This window comes from Diceros bicornis, chromosome 26, assembly GCF_020826845.1.
Source record: "Diceros bicornis minor isolate mBicDic1 chromosome 26, mDicBic1.mat.cur, whole genome shotgun sequence".
Taxonomy (NCBI): domain Eukaryota; kingdom Metazoa; phylum Chordata; class Mammalia; order Perissodactyla; family Rhinocerotidae; genus Diceros; species Diceros bicornis.
The window spans coordinates 47,539,359-47,558,462 of NC_080765.1; the positions used below are offsets into that span (position 1 = coordinate 47,539,359).

At 65.4% G+C, this 19,104-nt stretch overlaps 3 protein-coding genes across 6 annotated transcripts; 2 read left to right on the forward strand and 1 right to left on the reverse strand.

Moving 5' to 3' along the window:
- Nucleotides 1-4,451: 4,451 nt before the first annotated feature.
- On the forward strand, nucleotides 4,452-4,928 carry GNG13 (G protein subunit gamma 13). The gene is made up of 2 exons (XM_058570432.1): nucleotides 4,452-4,601; nucleotides 4,763-4,928. Exons 1-2 carry the CDS (start codon nucleotides 4,504-4,506, stop codon nucleotides 4,866-4,868), a joined length of 204 nt encoding a protein of 67 aa, XP_058426415.1. The 5' UTR covers nucleotides 4,452-4,503; the 3' UTR covers nucleotides 4,869-4,928.
- On the reverse strand, nucleotides 4,909-14,004 carry CHTF18 (chromosome transmission fidelity factor 18). 4 transcript variants are annotated; one of them, XM_058570430.1, is made up of 22 exons: nucleotides 13,863-14,003; nucleotides 13,504-13,677; nucleotides 13,272-13,422; nucleotides 12,929-13,097; nucleotides 12,417-12,509; nucleotides 12,275-12,327; nucleotides 12,001-12,145; nucleotides 11,285-11,494; nucleotides 10,680-10,777; nucleotides 10,274-10,397; nucleotides 10,045-10,196; nucleotides 9,726-9,819; nucleotides 9,264-9,362; nucleotides 9,050-9,180; nucleotides 8,547-8,718; nucleotides 7,407-7,631; nucleotides 7,177-7,326; nucleotides 6,954-7,084; nucleotides 6,088-6,232; nucleotides 5,828-5,971; nucleotides 5,358-5,415; nucleotides 4,909-5,280 (listed from the first exon to the last, which is right to left on the reverse strand). In XM_058570430.1, exons 1-22 carry the CDS (start codon nucleotides 13,951-13,953, stop codon nucleotides 5,144-5,146), a joined length of 2,946 nt encoding a protein of 981 aa, XP_058426413.1. In that variant the 5' UTR covers nucleotides 13,954-14,003; the 3' UTR covers nucleotides 4,909-5,143. The 4 variants fall into 4 exon arrangements, with proteins under 4 accessions (XP_058426413.1, XP_058426412.1, XP_058426411.1 ...); XM_058570429.1 differs by having other exon boundaries at nucleotides 8,547-8,661; nucleotides 13,272-13,677; XM_058570428.1 differs by having other exon boundaries at nucleotides 13,272-13,677.
- Nucleotides 14,005-14,345: 341 nt separating this feature from the next.
- Nucleotides 14,346-18,678, forward strand: RPUSD1 (RNA pseudouridine synthase domain containing 1). Its single transcript, XM_058570433.1, has 6 exons — nucleotides 14,346-14,469; nucleotides 15,050-15,239; nucleotides 15,315-15,438; nucleotides 15,569-15,671; nucleotides 15,809-15,910; nucleotides 16,428-18,678. Exons 2-6 carry the CDS (start codon nucleotides 15,058-15,060, stop codon nucleotides 16,847-16,849), a joined length of 933 nt encoding a protein of 310 aa, XP_058426416.1. The 5' UTR covers nucleotides 14,346-14,469; nucleotides 15,050-15,057; the 3' UTR covers nucleotides 16,850-18,678.
- The last annotated feature ends 426 nt before the right edge of the window (nucleotides 18,679-19,104 follow it).

Consider the following 19,104-nt stretch of genomic DNA (forward strand, 5'->3'; position numbering starts at 1 on the left):
TCACTGTGCCTCAGGACGGGGTGGCCTGTGGTCACCCTGAGCGTCCCGCACCCTCCCTGGGACAGAGCGCCAGCCGGGTCTTGCCTTGTTGGCCCCTGGGAGGGTCGTGTGTGGGGTCTGAAGCAGAGCTGCCTGGGCTGCGTGCTCGTGTGCGCACTGGGGAGCCGTGCGGAGGAGAGTCAGGTCCCCCCACATGGAGCTGGAGCTCACAGTGGCTGGGGGTGGCACTGGGTCACCAGCCTGCCCTGTACACTCAGGTGGCCTGGTGACAGAGACCGGCCTCAGCTCTGGCCCTGCCCGGCAAGGCCGTGGGGTCAGTGCAGAGTCGGGGTCAGCACCAGCTGTGAGTCTCGTCTGGCTGGGGTGTTTCTTCCTGCTCCTGCCCGAGCCCTCTGAGGGGACCCCGGCCAGAAGGGGTCAGAGCACCCCATACCCCACTTTTTGATTCTTATTCCTGAACATTGATAATCAGCACAAGGGGACCCCTGCCACGGGGCCTTGCTGCTCACGCCCACCATGGCGCATGGGGAGGCCCAGCTGCACCACTGACTGCTCAGGAGCCCGGCAGGCGTGGAGCCTGGGGTGGCCATTTCCAGGCCAGTGAGGAGCCCCGCTGTCTTACCAGCAGCCCAGCTAGTGGAGCTAATTTCAGAACGGCATCTGGTCTCCCTGGACCTGCTCTGGGCGCCTGCAAGGTGGCAGTCTGCCGGAGGACAAGCTGTCTGCCTCCGAGTGTCCTCCTCCCACTACAGATCCAGACCCGCTGGGTCGCCCTGGGACGGGCCCCAGCACGGGGGGGGGCTGGACCGGGATGTGCATGGGGGTCCACGAGTCCAGCCTCCCAGGAAGGTGAGAAACAGGCACTGCCTGGTCCCCTGACGCTCACAGAGGACGGGCTTCAGGGGCTCCCATGAGCAGGCGCGCGTCAGCCCACCAGCACACAGAGTCACGACTTCCATCTCACGTCACGTGACGAGGGATCAGGAGGCACTTCTGGAGCTGGGGCACACTAGGGAGACCCAGGATTACGTTATTGTGGATTTATAGGGGTGAGGGGCTAGAGCCAAGGGCATCGGCGTCCGCTGGGGTCAGCCTGGGTCAGCACGAGGACCACTTCTGAACCCCGAGGGTCCACACACTGGAAACAGCACAGCAGCAGGGGAGGGCAGGCCCAGCCTGCTGTCCTGAGGGCACGACGGCGCTCAGGCACGTTGAAGCACATGACGCAGCCCCACATGTGGGCCGATTTCCACCGTGACCACAACAGGGCTTTCTGATCCCATGGTGAGAGCAGAAGCAGCACCCGCAGCCAGGCCTGAGCAGACCCCAGGGGTCCATGCTGGTCAAGCCACACCAGGGCTTCTCTCAGGGGCTCTTGAGTCACTGTCAGGCCAGAGCCTGGTCCTGGGTGCCCAGTTCTGCCCGTGCCCTCCAGGAGAAGGCGTGACTGGGTTGGGGGGGCCTGGCTAGCCTGGGTCTCAGTCCAAACCTTGAGCCAGTCCTGGGGGCCAATGTGACACCCTGCCCCCAGCACCCGCCCCATGTGAGCAGCGCCCCCAGCCAATGGAGAGCTGGAGGGCACCCGAGGGGCCGGGCAGGCAGGAGCGGGTGCAGCAAAGCAAGCACTGCCGGCTGTCTGCCCTTGACTCTAAGCCCCCACCCCCATATATCCATAATAAAAATAATCCCTAGTTGCCCTAACGTGCCCCAGTTCCAGAAGTGCCTCCTGATCCCTTGTCACGTTGACGCGCGAGGGGCCAGGGAGGCGCACTGACCCCGTTTTAACGGAATGAGGACAGGGAGGGCCAGGGAGCCCGAGGGGACAGGGGGCACCATCCTGCCTTCCCAGTGGGGGCAGAGTCACTGTCCACAGGCTCCGGCCAGGGGAAGCACCTGCCAAGGGCCTGGTCCAGGCCTCCCGGGAGGTGCGGGGCTCACCCTCCGCAGGGATCGAGGCTGGGGAGCTGGGCCCCGCCGCCCTTTGTGGCTGCCGTTGCTGCCTGGCAGCTCCCGCCTGGGATGCAGCTCCCCTGAGAGCAGGGCAGGGCAAGTTCTGAGAAGGGGACACTCTGGGGGTGGAGGGCAGGGCCAGTGTCTTCACAGGGCCTCTGACTTGGGCTGGGCTGAGGAGCCAGGCAGGGGTGACAGGCCCATGGAAAGGAAGGAACCCCCCTCCCTCCCCAGCGCCCCCAAAGCTGCTCAGCCTAGGGTTGGGCACTGCTGCACCGGGCACTCACCACCTCTCGAGGTGGCACCTTCCCAGGCTGCCCCCTGGGCACTGTGAGGGCTGGGCCCCAGGCCGCCCCCTGGGCCGGCACAGAACAAGTCAAGTCTGGCTGACCCCAGCTCAGGGCCGACTGAGGAGCAGAAGCACCCCCTGACCCCCAGGTCAGCTGCTCAGTCTGCCTGCCGCTGGCCTGGGAATGGAGGCAGGGGCCAGAGCAGGGCTCGTCGTGGCTCAGCTCCAGAGCAGGGCCACTCACTGGCCCATCAGTGAACACTGCTGAGGCCTCAGAGGACGCAGCACCCTGGCCCGGTCCCCACTACTCCCTCCTGGCCTGGTGACTTCAGCCTGTGAGGGGCATCGGAGGGCACAATCTAACAGCTGAAGCTTTGGTGCTGGCACCATGTGGCCACCCAGCCCTGTGGGAGGAGACCTCACAGCCCAGGGCCAGAGCTGACCCCACACTGCCCTTGGCTGCGTCTCCCACCCAAGCTGGCAGAGCACCGGCAAGGACGGGTCCCTGGGGTCAGCCCAGTGCCGAGGAGGAAGGCGGGTGGAGGGTGGGGGCGGTGCCAGGGCCTGGCCCCTGGTGGCAGGAATGGGCGGGGCACCTGCCTGGGCTCTGCCCGCCTGTGTGCCCAGATCATTGCCTATCAGTTCGCCCTCGCCATCACCTCACTGTCACTTCACCCTCGCGGCCCCGTCCAAGGTAGGTCTCATGAACTGGCCCCTGGGGCTGAGCAGGAAACTGAGATCCAGGGTTCTGGGACTTGCCCAGGTCCCACTGGGCTGACTTGGACCGTCCTAACCCCCAGCTACCCCTGCCTGTCTGTCTTCGTGCTGAGGGCAGCTGCCCTGCATGTCCCAAGGGGCCTGGCCAAGCGGCGGGGAGGACCCCCTCCATCTGCGGGCGGGTGGGCAGCCAACGGAGGGAAGCTGGTCCTAGTGCCTTGCGAGCCACCCACAGTGCCCGCTGAGAGCCGTGACAGCTCGGGGCACACAGTGTGGGCAGCTGGCTTCGGCAGTAGCTGTGCGCAGGCTGCAGAGGAAGGGGCTGCGAGTACAGCTGCCACCCCTGGCCTGGAAGGCCCCAGCCCATGCGGCTGTCAGTGTGTGGGGCTGAGAAAGCCGGCACTAGGGTGGGGGTGCTGGAACTTGGGGTCTCTGGGAGGGGAGCTCCTGCATGCCCCCATTGGCTGTCGTCCTCCCCAGCGGACGGTACCCCCAGGCTCTCACCTCGCTACTGGCTGACCCTCCTATAATCCTCCCAGGATAGAGACCCTCCACCCAGGAGTCCCCTCCAACAGCCTGAGGCAGAAGGTCATACTCATCAGTCTCTCCCACCCCCCTACCCACCCTACCAAGTTCAAGGAAGCCAATCTCCTGGCTCTCAGCCTCGGTGAGGGAGGCAGAGGCTGGGGTCAGTGAGGGACATCCTGGGCCCCTGGAGTGGCGGAGGCAGGGAGTGACCAACTCTCATTTGCCCCCAACTGGCCAGGTCTCCTGGGGTCTCAACCTGTGGCTTTGCCAGGCTGGTTCACAAGCAGAAACTGGGCCAGGTGGGCTGTGGAAGGTTCCAGGGATGACAGTGGACAGCAGGAGGCTGCAGCCTCCAAGTCCCGGACTGCTGTGCAGCCTGTGACCCCCAGATCCTCGGCACAAGCCCCCACGCTCAGGCCCCTGGTTAGAGATGCAAATTGCAGCCAAATCCTCCTAGCCCCAGGATTAACTTGCCCTCTGGACGGGCTCTGCCCAAACAAAGCAGGGAGGAGGAACATGGAGGGGGCCAGGGAGGGTCCCACCCCGTCCGTTATAGTCAGGAGTGGGAAGCGGGCCTCACAGCGGGAGGCTAGTGGGACTGGTGTGGGCACCTGGTCCTGCTCTCTCCCAGATGTCTGTTCCTCTCCAGCCAAGAGGCCGGGCCTCAGCAAGGCTTTGACGACGGGTGGGAATGCAGAGCTAAGGGTGGAAACTTTCCTCTGCAGTTAATTAGCCCCATGGGTGGGCAGGGAGGCATGTGGGACTTCATTAGTGGGGCCTCAGCTCCAGGCCCTGCACCCCAGTACTGCCTATGTGGACCTGGGGAAGGGGCTGCATGGGTGGTGTGGCCCCTGAGGACCTCCCCAGGCAGTGGGTTGTGGGTCAGCGTGCAAGGGCGGGGGGTGGTGACTGGTGGGGAAGCAGCATCTAGGGGGTGACTGTAGGCCAGCAGCCCCTGGCTGTTGCTTTCTTCTGTGCCCTGCAGCCCCAGGCTGGCCACCGCCGAAGCTCCCGACGCCATGGAGGAGTGGGATGTGCCCCAGATGAAGAAGGAGGTCGAGAGCCTCAAGTACCAGCTGGCCTTCAAGAGGGAGATGTCCTCCCAGACCATCCCCGAGTGAGTCCCCAGGCCCCATCCACAGGGCCAGCGCCATTTGCATCTCATTTGCCTGCCCACATTGGTGTGCCTGAGCTGAGACCACACCCCGCGTGTCACCATGGGGCAGCACTTCTGGGGGGCCTCTTGCCCACTGCTCTCGCAACCCTGCCCACCCACAGGCTTCTCAAGTGGATCGAAGATGGGATCCCCAAGGACCCCTTCCTGAACCCTGACCTGATGAAGAACAACCCATGGGTGGAAAAGGGCAAGTGCGTCATCCTGTGAGGCCCCAGGCTGCCCTCTTTGTAAAGAGATCAACTCCATGAAAGTGTGACTGTATATTATAAAGACCTTCCCAGGGTGGTCGTGCTTCTGTATGTTTTATAACAGACAGCAACACTGGGGTGTCTGGCATACATCCCAGGGTGTCGGCGTGGATCAGGGTGTCCAGCGTGGACCCCGGGGCATCCAGTATAGACCCCAGGGTGTCCGGCGTGGATCGGGGTGTCCAGCATGGACCCCGGGGCATCCGGCGTGGATCAGGGCATCTGGCACAGGCCCTACAGCAGGTCCCTGATGTACAGGCTGCGCCGCACGGCATTGGAGACGCCCTCCTTGAAGCGGAACCAGACGTCGCTCCTGCCCACTGCAGTGCCCATGCGCCGCTCGGCTGCGTCCGTCTCAGGGACCCTGTCCTCTGCAGGGGCCACACAGTTGCTCCTCTGCCCAGCCCACCCTGGCCCCTCCCTCCCTTGCCCCCCTGCCCCCACGCACCTGTGCTGGGCGCTGCTGCTCTCCTGACAACCACACGGCCAAAGAAGTCCCTCTCGGGCTAAAGAAGGTGGGCTGGTCAGGCCGGTGGGGACAGGCCCATGGGGACACTCCCTGCTACAAGGGGAGGGCCCAGAGGCCCTCTCCCAGGGAGGAGGGGCCTCGCAGTGCCTCTGGGCAGTGGGTAGTGGGAGTAGATGCCCACCTCCCTCCTCAGGGCTCCTCCTCTAGTGCAGCGCCGACCCACTCAGCAAGTACCTGCCCCTCACAGCCGCGTGCCCCCTGCCAGGGTCAGGGCCAGGGCAGGAGGTGTCAGCAGAGCCCACGCCCCTGTCCAGGCAGGAAAACTGAGCCCTGGTGGAACCCCATCATGCTGAGTGGCAGGGAGCTGGACTTTCAGACAGGCCCCTAAGAGCCAGCCCCATCCCCACGCCTGCCAGGCCCCGCCCCCACACCTGGCCCCACCCCTGCACCTGCTCCTCCAGGGCCGCTCTCCTCAGGATGCGCTCCAGGCGCTGCTCATGGCTGTGCTCATGGCCATGCGGGGTGGGTGGCTGCGCCTCTTTTCCCCCAGCGCTCCCCAGCAGGCCGTCGGCCCTGGGGGGACCCTTGTCCACCTGCAGGAAGAGGGGTGTGGTGAGAGCTGACTAGACAGGGCATACCAGGGCAGTGTCCACTCCAAGGGCCCTGCTCTCCCAAGCCTCGCTCTGCCCAGAGCCTGGGGTGGGCTCACCTGGGGGCTGACCCCAGCCCAGGCTAAGGCCTCCACCCGCCGCATCTTCTCCACTTGGATCTCTCGGGCGATGAGCTGCTTGGCCTGGTAGGTGAGCGGCTTGCGGACAGGCAGCTCGGGAAAGTGGCAGACCTCCTCCACATTCCTGCTCTCGGGAGGAGCAGAGCAGAACACCAGGGACCTGGTCAGAGGAGCTGGGGCAGGGGCTACCCACCACAACAACCTCAAACGCCAGAACACAAGACCTGCAATATGGGGCCCAGTCCTGGCACTGCCGCATCCCAGCCCTGTAGCGGAGGGAACAAGCCGCCCCGAGCCTCAGTTTCCCCAAGGGTACGTGGGCATGAGAAGGGAACCTCCCCAGGGCTGCAGAGGAGAGAGGGAGACAACATGGCAGGGCTGGGGCTCAGGCTTGGCACTGAGCGTTTGGGAACTGCCCCCATTACTGCCTCCTTGCTATGAGAGAGGAGAAACACCCACATCCCAGACAGCACCAGTGCCCTTACTGGGCAGCAGGACCCCGGAGCCGGGGTTCCATCCCCACGGCCATCTCAGGATGGGGAAACAGCCCAGTAGAGCTCGAGGGCCCTGTGGGACACTGAGGCAGTGAGAGACTGTGCAGGAAGCCTCACGTCCCAGGGCTGTGAGTGATCTGGGGCGCCCCCCTCACAGTCACATCTGGGCAAGGGCTGGGCTGGAATGGACACCACCACCACCTGCCCGACAGCTGAGGATACTGAGGCTCACATGCCCTGCCAAGGCCACACTTGTGGACTCCTGGCCCAGTGATTGCCATGGCACCCAGAGCCCAGCCCCCCGACCTCCCTACCCCCAGGCCCCCCACCCCGCGTGCTGCACAGACTCACGGCTCCAGCCTGTAGACATATTGCCCGTCAGGCATGCGCTCCTGACGGTAGGTCAGGCTGTAGGTCAGCATGGTGCCCACGAGGCTGGCCAGCTGCTGCTTCTCGCGGGCACTGTACAGCTGTGTGCTCACCTGTGGGCCAGGGGGCAGCAGGCAGGGACACTGAGCACAGCAGGGGCCAGACCCACCAGGAGCCACACCCCTCTTCCAGGCAAGGCACTCACGGGGCGCATCTTGGGCGAGAGAATGTCCAGGAGCAGGCAGAGGGCATCCAAGACAAGGGCCTGGGGTGCCACCCGGCTGCGGGTGGCTGGCGCGATGCCCGACACCAGCGTCTGGATCAGGTTCTGCATCCGGGTCGTCCGGTTCTGGGCCTGGGGCAAAAGGTGAGCCAGGACCAGGTCACCCAGGACCCCCGGGCCACCCTGGGCGTGGGCAGGACACAGGAGCCCACCTCCTGCTGGCTGCTGGGGAAGGCGATCCTTGGCACGTGGCTGGAGGCAAAGAGCAGGTGGAAGGCCACAGGCAGGAAGGGCAGGTAGCGCAGCAGCTGGAAGCTCTGGCCGTGGTGGGCGGCCCGGCCCAGCAGGTCATCGAAGGCCAGCCAGTCGAGGGCTGCACACACGGTGCCCAAGCTGGAGTCCCGCAGCCGCAGCCGCAGGAAGTTGTCAAACAGGCCCTGTGGGCAGGCAGGTGGGCAGCTCCCTGAGCCCCTCCAGCCTTGTGCCCTCCACCCCACAGCACGAGCACCACCCACTGGGACCCTTCACCTCCCACCTGCCCTGCCAAATCCAGGGTCTCAGAGACAGCTGCCAACACCAGTGAGGGCCACAGGGCCCCTGGGGGGAGCCAGGAAAGCCCACCCTGCCACCCCACTCTGCTGTGACCAAGACCCTAGGACGTGCGGGAGAGAACCTCCCCACCACAACTGCCTCGAGAAGCCAACAGGGTCCAGCCTCCGCCCCTCCCTAAAGGAAGCCCTGTCCACCCAAGGCAAGGGCATGGAGCCCCTGTCCTTCTTCCACGTGGGAGTCCCACTTCTCTGCCACCACACGACCCCACCTCATGGTAGGTTTCTAGATTTACGCGGATCCCCAGCTGCTAATCCCAAGCTGCTTAGTCAGGGAGGCAGCTCAGGCCAGCTTCCTGGGGGTGGGGGCATCTCTACCACCTGCTCAAGCCGAAACCTCACCCCACTCACTCTCAACCCCACATGCACCGTGTCCCCATGCCTGCAGCTCACATCCAGATTCCAGCCCCTCCCGGCCACTGGGTCAGGCTGCCCAGCCACTGCCGTCGCCTTTCAGACAGTTCCCAACCAGCAGTCGGAGTGACCCCAGAGGTCAGACAACGCCCTGCCGTGTGCAGCCCAAGCTGGCCATTTCTCTCTGGGCACCAGCCAGTCCCTGCTCCTGGCCCTGTCCCTGCTGGCTATCACCTCTTAGAGGGCTCTGCCACTCCTCACTCTCGTCCCCGTTTCTCCTCGAGCTTGGCACCACCTGAAGCGTACTCATTCACTGTCCAGAAACAAGGGGACACAGCCAGCTGCGAGACTACTGACCGCTTAGAAAGGCTGGAGATGAAGCATGGTTACCTGGACCACCTTCTCGTGCTCGCCAGCAGAGGTGGCCAAGTGCAGAACGTGGTAGAACCGCTGTGAGGCCATGCTCAGGGGCGCCTCGGCCGCGTGGGGCCCCAGGCCAGTGTGCCTGTCCACAAGCAGGAGCACGTGGGTGGGCAGGGTTGGGTCCTGGCCCACGCGTCGCCTGCAGAAGCAGGTGCTGAGGCTGGAATGGAGCCCCCAGGCCCCCTCACCCCAGCCCCTGCCCACTTCACTCCTCTCAGGCACCCTCGCTCCCCAAGGGGTCCTGGGCATCTGTAGGTCCCAAGGCTCTGCAGGCCCCCCAGGAGGGGGCGGGGAGGCCGAGGCAATGCCCTGGAGGCAGGGCGAGTGGCCCCCACAGCCTAGGCAGCTGTGGGTCTCCGTCGGCAAAGGCAGAGCCGGCCTGCACACGCTGGGTCTGGCGTCCCGGGGCTGGGGACTGGCTGTCCAGGCCAAGGCTGGCCTGTCCGCTCACCATGCTGGCCCCTGCCTACCTCTGGACCCGGGGCAGCTGGAAGACCTCCTGCCACACGGAGAACAGCCCCTTGCGCTGATCCTTGAGGCCGATGTGCGTGGTCTGCACGGCCCGCACGCTCAGCTCCCGCTGGCCCCGCCCGTGCAGGAACTGGACACCAGGGTGGGGGTGGTGAGCGGTGGCTGACCCTGCCCCATCCTCCCTTCCCCCGCCCCGCCCTACCCCCCACCCACCTGCAGAGTGTTGATGCAGGCCCGGATGTCATTGTCCGTCTTCTCACAAAGGGCCGCCAGTGCGCCCGGGTCGGCCTGCATGCCCTGCCGCAGGGAGATCTGCAGGAGACGGGAGGGTGGGTGCTCCCTCTTCCAGAGCCCCCCAGAGCCCCACCCCATGGCCACCCCTTCCCTGGAAAAAGGTGACTAGCAGCTCTTGTTCTGTGGGGTACAAAGACTGCAGATCCCTGTGGACTGGTCTCTGTCTCTGCCTGGGACCATCTACCACCTGAGACCAAATTGGTCCAGTCGCCCCCACCCCCACGTGCAGGGGCCAGATAACAGGGGCCTGACGGCAGAGAGGATGGGACCCTGGGTGGGAGAGGGCAGGGACAAAGGAAGGACAGGGGAGGGATGGGGAAGGGGAGCTCGGGGTCAGGACAGGGACCACATCTTCCCACGCCGTGGTCGGCCCTCACTGACCTCCTGGAGCCGCTGCACGAGCCGTGAGGGCAGAGTGGGCGGGAAATGGAGTACAAAGGCCTGCTGCTTCAGCTGCCGCAGGGCGGGCGCAAACCTGCGGGGGTCGGGCAGCATCCTCGCCGTGCCCTCCCAGCCAGGGGCGCCGGACCACACGCCACAGCCCAGTGGGCAGAGGGGACCCGTGGGGCCCTGGGGCCAAATCCCAGCCTCAAATCTACTGGGTGGCTGGAGGAGATGGGGGCGTGCCCTCCCAGGTGCCCTCTGTCCTCCTGTGGAGGCCCCTCCTCAGCCCCCCAGAGGCCCGGCCGGCCCCACTCACTGGTCGTTACAGATGCAGATGATGGGTCTCATCAGGAGCCCCGCTGCCACCCGGTGCCGCCGCCCCCCACCCATGGGCAAGGCCAGGCCTGCCAGCTCTGGCTCCTGCGGGCCTTTGCGGTCCAGGATGCTCAGGAGAACGTTGATGGCAGCCTGGGGGTACATGCAAAGGGCACAGTGAGCCACAGCCCCTGCTGCCCGCCCGCCCTCCGGGGCACCGGGAGGCCCACCGTGGGGGCCCCGTCGATCTCGTCGATGACCAGACAGTTGGGCTTCCCGCTGGTGCCCAGCACTGACTCCATCTGCGTGGCTGCCTCGATGCGCGTGCGGAAGGCCTCAGGACTGCGGTCATCGCTGGAACCGTGAAGCCGGGGGAGGGGCCATCAGGGCAGCCACGGCCTCGGCCAGGGCAGCAGCCAGTGTCCCTGACAGGACGTCTCCTAGGGCTGAGCCGCCATGCCCACGCCTCAAGGCTACTCTGCGACGTGGCTGCCCTACATCCCAGGGAGCCCGAGAAAGGATGAGTCCCACCCCCCGCAAGCCTGGGATCCCAGCCCTGCCTCCAACCCACTGGGGTCTCAGGGCCGTGACCCAGACTCAAGCAGACATGTCAGAATGGGTGAGAGGCCCACTCACCTCGCATTCATCTCCACCACACAGTACCCTGCATGCTGCGCGATCACGTGGGCCAGGGTGGTCTTGCCCAGTCCAGGGGGCCCACACAGCAGCGCCACCTGCAGCGAGGCAGGAAGATGTGCTGCAGCCCGCACCACCACAGGGAGCCCCCCACCCAACCACCAGAGGCTGAAAATCCTGCCCCGTGAGGCTTGGTGCTGGGGTATGTTCCCCCAGCCTGCCCCGTCACCAAACGAGAACAAACCCCAGCGTGCTCCTGGCTCAGAGCAAGAAAACCTTGCAAAAAGAGAGTGATGTGGGACCTGATGGGGTCTCAACAGTACTGATGTGACTGACGCCCAGAAACCAAACTGCCCACTATGATCATCGTAGGGAGGTACAGGGCCCATCAAGGGACACTGACTTTACCTGAGCCGTTACAAGAATGGGCTCACGTCCTAACTCATGTCACCAATGCTCCAAACCAAGACTCTGCCGTCGTCATGTCCACGACCACAAGGACAGTGAACATGCTCCATGGCCCCCAGAGGCTGCGAAGGTGCCGACCACCCAGAGCGCAGCCCCTGGGCTCAGAGGGGTGTGCAGTGCAGCCGGGTGGGGCTCACCTTCTGCCGAGGCCGCTGGCTTGGGTCCAGCTCGGCCTCCAGCATCTCCTCCAGCACCTGCTCGTGGCTTTTCCACTTGCTGGACGCTGTGGCCTCCTTGCCAACCCGAGCCGGCTCCACACTAGGCCTGGGCTTCCGGGTGGGCCTCTCTCGGCCAAACACCACCAGGTCCCACAGTTTCAGCCACTTGAGCAGGCAGCGGTTGGTGAACTGCGGGAAGGGAGGCATAGCCTGGGGCGACCACCAGCACCAATGACTCCGCAGACCTGCCCCTTGTATCACCCTGACGCCACAAGGCCAGGGACACCCACAGGGACGCTGACGCTGAGTGACGAATGACTGTTACTGGGTCACCTGGCACCGGGTCACCCTGCTGCTAAGTGGCAGCATGAGGCTCACCCCAAGTCCTCCATCCCCACAGCCCTCGGGGAGTCCCCGCCATCCCCAGGGGCATCCCGGCATCAGCTGCTACAAGAGCAGGAAAGAATACACAGGCTCCAGGCACAAGGTGCCCTTCCCAGATATCAGTGACCAGCAACATGTTAACCACGTACAGCTCTCAGTTTCCCCACCTACAAGTCAGTGAGGTAGACCACAGCTCTCTCCTCCACCCCAACAGCCCTGTGAGTTGGCAGCAGAAAAATCAGTTGGCTCCTGAGTTCTTCCCTCTTGACAAGTAAGACACTAATCACACTTGAGCAAGAACAAGACCTCACATCGTCACTGAGCAGCTCCGTGTAGCGCTGGGGCGCGAACTCATCCACCCAGAGGCAGTGCTGGGAGGCGTCTTGGCTGCTGGCCGGCTCCTCCTCAGGGGCCCCCGAGGGCTGGGCCTCTTCCTCCGCCTCCTCCGGCTTGAAGCTGGAGAGCATTGTGCCCTGAGCCTCCAGGCCTTAAGCCCATACAAGCACCACCCCCCAATACAGGCTCGGGGGTTAGCAGTCCAAGACCAGCTGAGGATCGCAGGGCTGGAGGGGCCCACCGAGTCACCTGCGCAGCGTGTCTGAGAGCCGCTGGGCCTCCTCGAGCAGCTGCTGCCGCCGCTGTGCACAACAAGGGTTGGGATCAGGATGGTTTAGCCAGTCACCCCCAAGCTACCCCTCCTCTCCCAGCAAACCCCAGCAGACCCCACCTCACTATCCACCTGCTCCTTCAGGGAGGAGAAGGACACACCCAGCAGGTCCAGCTGGCCACGGCTGCGCCACCGGATGTCAAGGTAAGGGCTCTGCAGGGAAGGGAAGACAGCGGTCACCCCCTCTTAGGTCATGGGGGTCCCCACAGCCCTCCTCCCAGCAGCACTGGGGGACCCAGGGGCATTTCCCAGCATCAGCAAACCTAGAGATGAAAGAGCCCCTTCTCTAACCAGGTACCTCAAGAGAAGCCACTGGGATGGGGAGCATCTCTAGCAAGGAAAAGAAGGACGAAGGAGAAGGAGGAAGGAGGAGAAAGGAGGAAGAGGAGAGAGAAGAGGAGGGGAGGGAGGCCCTCCAGAATGAATGTCTGGTGCCCAAGTGGATTTCCTGAGGGGTCCCCAGGTTCCCAGTGGGGATACGACATCCAAAACCCTTTCCTGGGCAGCATCCAGCCCACCAACCCCACAGAAGGGTGGTGACCAGCCCCCTACTTGTGGTCGCACAGACCCACCTGCACCCCCGTGCCCACTGGGTCAGCCCGCAGCACCAGAAAAGCCCGGTCGCCGCCTGTAGACGTGACGTTGATGTAGTCCTCCAGGACAGGGGGCCGCCTCAGGACAGGGTTGCGGGCAGCAGACGAGACTTGTGTGAGACACGCACCGGCACCAGCATCCAAAGGCCTGGAGAAGAACGGGGGCTGTCTTGGGGTATCTGCTCCTGTTACTCCAGGAAGAGGGGCACGCATCCACCCTGGGCTACAGAGCTCTCCCACAGGCTCCCAGCCCTCAGGACCTCGTCCGAGGAACGGGATCCTTCCAGGGCCCCCTGGGACACCTGTGCCCCAAGCCACACACCCTTCACCCCACAGCTCAGCGGGGACCTCGGGACTCGGTGGGGGGGTGATGTCCCGAGACGGGGAGTCAGGAACCAGGGGCTCTTGCATGTAGTCGGTCGCGAAGTTCAGCCTCTTCACGGCCTCCAGCCTGGGCCGCTTGACCTTGGGGGCTGGGGAGACACACGGAAGGAACAGAAGCGCTTCCCCGGCCTCGCACCCCACCCCCACGCCCGAGGTCCCTGCGGACGTACTGGGGGGCAAGGACCTGTCCCTCTGGACGTCGGCGGCCAGCTGCCTCTTCCTGGCACCGCCCGTGCGGTTCTCTGGAGGTCCACCGGGAAAACAGTGAGTGGCAGCGCCCCCTCCAGCCACGGCCTCCTCGAACGTGGGCCGGGGGCCCCCGCAGGGTGACAGGCCCGCGCTCCCTGCGGGACAGAAGACTCACAGCGGCCGGCCCAGGGCAGCCGTCTCCGCACACAGGCTCGCGCAGCCAGCGGCGCGGGAGGGCCCTCCTCCCTCCGCTCGCCTCCCCTCCTCCGAGCAGCCCTCCCGGACTCCCGGGGCGGGCCATGGGCTACAGGGGACAGGCCGCGGCGGGGCCGGCGCCCACCTTCCAGCTCGGCCAGCACCTCGAGCTCGGCCGCGAACTGGCTGTGGAAATCATCCTCGACACCATACAGCTCCGGTTCATAGTCTTCCATGGCCGAACAACCCTACCAGCCCACCGCCCGCGGCGCACAGCGCGCCGAACCTCCCGCGCAGCCGCGCGCAGCCCCGCCCCGAGCTTCCCGGCACCGCCAATCAACAGCCGGCGTGCCCGACGGCCCTCTCCATTGGTCAGCGGGCGGGGTCGTGGGCGGGGCTGCGCGCGCAGGCTGGGCGGGGCCGAATCAGTGCACTAGAAGCGAAGCGGCGGGTTCAGGGGCTCTCGCCACTGGCCTGCACGGCCGCCCGTCCACGGTGTGGGCGGGGAGGGGGCGGGGCAGAGCCCTCGCTCCGGCGTCGGAGCGGCCGATCCCGGGCGCTCGCCATTGGCCGGCACGGTCGCCCGTCCGCGGCGTGGGCGGGGCGTGAGCACAGGCGGGGCCCGGCGAGGCGCGGCTCGGTGGCCCGAGCGGTGGCTCCGGGGTGGCAGGGTCGCGAGGCGCGGAGTCGCGGGGGCTGGAGCCACGGCCCGGCAGCGGCATCGGGACCCGGACGGCGGGGTCTGGCTGCAGGTCGGTTCCGGAGTGGGCGGGGGCGTGGGAGGTGCTCGCAGCCGGGGTCCCTTCGGAACTCCTTGGCCTCTGCCCATCAGATGCCCGTGACGGAGGCTTCCGCGGAGGGGAGGCAGGAGAGGGGGTGTCTGCGTGGGGGGGTGTGGGCGGGCGCCCCCCTGCGCTCGGCTGACCTGGGCCGCCCCCGGCCGTGGGGGCGCAGCAGTCCTTCTCCTCGCCCTGCCTCCCCACTCAGGAGAAGATCCCCGTCGCGCATCCGTAACGTGTCTGCGAGAGGTCCGTGAGGGCGGGCTGACAGCAAGACTGCTTCTCTCGAAGCCTGAGTCTGGGCGGGAGGCCCCGCAGTTGGAGCCCAGAGAAATCCTGGTTCCCCCGATCTTGGTCAGACTCCCCACCCCAGCTTATACCCTGCAGCTAGGCTTAAAGGTGAGGGTAGTAAAGGGCCCAGTAGGTGCACACGCACGGTAGGTCTCAGACTGGGGCCTGGGGAGTGGGGGGCTGTCTGTGCCCGTTGGGCAGGCTCCTGATGGGAGCTGGGCAGCCCTGACTGCCGGCTCCACACACTTGCTCTGCATCGCAGGCCCTGCCATGGAGCCGGGCAGTGTGGAGAACCTATGTATTGTGTACCGGAGCCAGGACTTCCTGGTGGTGAACAAGCACTGGGATGTGCGCATCGACAGCAAGACCTGGCGGGAGACCCTGACCCTCCAGAAGCAGCTGCGGCACCGCTTCCCCGAGCTGGCTGATCCTGACACGTACTATGGGTTCAGGTACGGGGGAGCAGGGTACAGGGAACCCGCAGCAGCCTCTGGCCCAGCCACAGCTGATCCCCTGCCCCATGCCAGGTTCTGTCACCAGCTGGACTTCTCCACCAGCGGAGCGCTCTGCGTGGCCTTGAACAAGGCAGCCGCAGGCAGCGCTTACAAGTGCTTCAAGGAGCGTCGTGTCACCAAGGCCTACCTGGCTCTGGTAAGGCTTGGCCAGTCCCTGGGGCCTGGGGACTCTGACTCAGCCCACTTCAGCAGGCCCCGGGCGTTGGGCGGGGTCCCCAGCAGTAGTGGGTGCCCCCATGAGCAGCATGTATCCCCTTCCCGGGCAGGTGCGAGGACATGTCCAGGAGAGCCAGATGACCGTCACCTATGCCATCGGCAGGAACAGCACGGAGGGTCGGGCTCACACCATGTGCATCGAGGGCACACAGGGTATGAGGGGCAGGGGTGGGCCATGGGGCACACATCACCCTGTGGGGACCCTGGGTGGGCAGGTGACCTGGGCTGGAGTGGCCTGGGGCCCCAGGGCTGGCCCAGCCAAGCCTCACAGCTTGCTTTCCTCACCCCAGGCTGTGAGAACCCGAAACCGAGCCTCACGGAGCTGGTGGTCCTGGAGCTTGGGCTGTATGCAGGGGACCCCGTGTCCAAAGTGCTGCTGCGGCCTCTTACAGGTGTGTCCAGGGCGGGGCCAGGAAGCTGCCCGGGCCCCTGGTTGCCTGCTGGCAGGGTCCCGCTAGTGATGTGGTGAACACCTGGTGTCACGTTTTCTTGCACAGAGTATTGCGGTGTGCTCGTTTTGCAGGAAAGGAAACCGAGGCACAGAGGCAGAGTAGCTTGCACAGGGCTGCCGCAAGCTTTGCTGGCTGAGTTGAGCTTACATGCTCAGCCGCACATCCTGTGGCCCCTCCTTCACACAGGGTCTCACCCCCCTAGATGTGAGGGCAGTGGGTAGGCTATCCTGGGCTCTCCAGCAGACCGAGCGCCACCCTGGCCCTGCCTCCACCAGGGTGACGCCAGAAGTCAATTCCTGTTCTGACCTCTGATGTTTTTCTCTGTAGCAGAAAACAGGCAGGGCTGTTGTCCCCAGGGGTGGTATGAGGCTCTGAGGCAGCCAGGGGGTGGTGCTGGGTGTGATGTGAACAGGAGAGGGAGGGCGACGCCCTGCCTGACGGCCCCCTCCTACCGCAGGCCGGACACACCAGCTGCGCGTGCACTGCAGTGCCCTCGGTCACCCCATTGTGGGGGACCTGACGTACGGGCAGGCCTCAGGCGGGGAGGACCAGCCCTTCCGCATGATGCTGCACGCCTTCTACCTGCGCATCCCCACACGCACCGAGTGTGTGGAGGTCTGCACCTCTGACCCCTTCGTGCCCACCCTTGACCCTTGCTGGAGCCCACACAGTCTGGTACAGCCGCTGGACCAGCTCATCCAGGCCCTGCGAGCCGCCCCCAACCCGACAGAAGAGGGCCCTGGGCCCTGCAGTCCATCCATGCCCCTGCCTGGGTCGGGCCAGCCCCCATCGCCCCCTGCCAAACCCCCCGAGACAGAGGCGCAGCAGGCCTCATGCTTGCAGTGGCTGTCAGAGTGGGTGCTGGAGCCGGACCACTGAGAGCACCGGGCTGGGGTCGGGGCAGCAGGCTGAGACCCCTAGGGGGATGGGGACTGCCGGTCAGAGCCCAAGGCCCACCAGAGGCTGGGGTGTCCCTCTCTGCGGCCTCACAGTGGACAAGGACTGAGGCCCCACCCCGGCTGCAGCAGCCACAGGAGAGGGGCCAGCAGGGGGAGCCAGGCACCGCGATTCCGAAGGATGGAGCCTCAGGCTGAGAGACTGAACCGCCTCCCGGCCCCCAGGGGAAGCCAAGGCCTGCTCGTCTTTCTGAAACGCCTTTTATGTTTTAAAGCTTCACCCTCGGAAACCTTTACCCTTTTGTAAATTTGCCCCAATCATCCTGGAAGAGGCAAAGGTGGGTCCTAGGCCGCCTTGAGGTGGCCTCCTCCTGGGCCCCCAGCCCACCCTGCAGGGCACCCTCCTCCTCGCTGCTCTGCTCAGACCCTTTATGCCATCACCCCAGGCTGGTTGGGCTCTCTTCACCTGCAGACCCTCACCCATCCAGCCCAGCTGGTCCCGCCTTGTGCCTTTGCTCCTGCCAGACTCTGCCCGTGGGTCTCGCCCCCTGCCCCCGAATCCGAATCCTGAGCGTTGCACACAAGGCGGCTCTGGGCCATACCGCTTGCTCCCAGCCACACATGCCACTCCTCCAGGCCTGATGTGGGTGCTGCTCCTGCAGGGTCTTCTGGGCCCCAGCTGCAGCGGTTGCCATCACCGCTTGGCTGGCAGTTCCCAGATAACCACAGGTCATCAGACTTCAGCCTGGGAGCAAGGGTGGCTAGCCGCCACCTTCTCCCCCACAACGTGCCCACACCACCTCAGCCACAGCTGGCCTCCGGGGACTCAGAATAAACGATCAGTGACTGATCCTGTGATTGTGTCTGATGTGGGGGTTCCGGGGGACCAGACCCCTGCTCCCTCTCCCTGCACTGGGCAGACCTCAGCCCCAGGTTCCCCAGCAGGACCCAAAGTGGACCTCATGGTCCTGGCTGCTGACTTGTTCTCCCCTCATGCAGTGAGCTCCTTGCAGCCCTAATGTGGGGGCTGGGCTCCTGGTGGCGGGGCAGCAGCTGGGTCAGCCCTGTCCCTGGAGGACCCCCAGCCCTCGAGCCAAAAACACTGGAGCATTATCTAGTTTCAACTAGGGTCCATCATGGAGCTGCTGCCCCACCCCACGCCACCCCTCGGGCCCCCTGCCATCTCAGCGCAGAGGGAAGGCTGGTGCCTAGGCCGCCAGCCAGTCTGAGGTCACACGCCATGTCCCTACAGCCGCCTGGGCTGGGCCCCTCCTGGCCCACACAGACAGGCCCTGTGGTGCCCCTGGGCTGGCCCCACCTGTAGTCACGGGGATCTCAGCTGGGATGGAGCCAGAGGTAGTTGCCCATGGGGCGTCAGCAGAGACCCCGGTCCCAGCCTCTGCTCCCTGCACATCCGGCTCCTCGTGTGTAACAGGAGGAGGGGCAGAGGGGCCCACGGGGTGCTTCTATCGCCCCCCACCCTGTGCCACTCATGCCCCCACACCCCTCGCATGAATGGTTTTTCTCACACTGGGACAGAGAGAAGATTATCTTTCTCCAGCTTGCCTTTCACAGCACGTTGACGGAGACGGGCAAAGTCGAATTCTTTGAGCAAGTGGGGCCACTCCGTGTGCTTCCACACCAGCCCCTTCCTAGCTGGGAGCAAGGGCAGCTGGCTTGCATCACCTCTGTCTCCCCCACGCCCAGGTCCCAGGAAGCTGCCGGGTGAACCTAGGGGGCCAAGGATGGCCTACTACCCCCCGTCCCCACCCTTCTAGAGCCAGGTGGCCTGAGGCAGGGCCTTGGGGAGGACCCTAGCTGCCAGTCTGCAGGGGGGGGACTCCAGGTTGGGGTGGGGCTTGGGGGAAGCAGAGGGCAGGCATGACCAGCCACAGAGCACGAATTGGACACACTGGTCTGGCACGGGGCCCATGGGCTGAGCCTGCAGAGCAAACGACAAGACAGACAGGAAGGTGGATGGACTGGACAGACAGACGGGCAGCCACGGAGGAAGGGAAGGCAGGGTGGAAGGGCAGACGGGCAGCCCAGGGGTAGGTGCTGCCCTGGGAAACAGTCCATGTTTGTTCCCCCTCAGCCTGGTTCCTCCCTCTGAAAAGCCCCATCAGCTCCTCGAGTTCCCCAGGACCCAGAGAGCCGCCCACCGGCCACCAAGGTCCAGACTACAGGTGGGGTGCCTCCCCCCATCCCGTTGGCCCCTGGGGTGCACCCAGCCCGTCT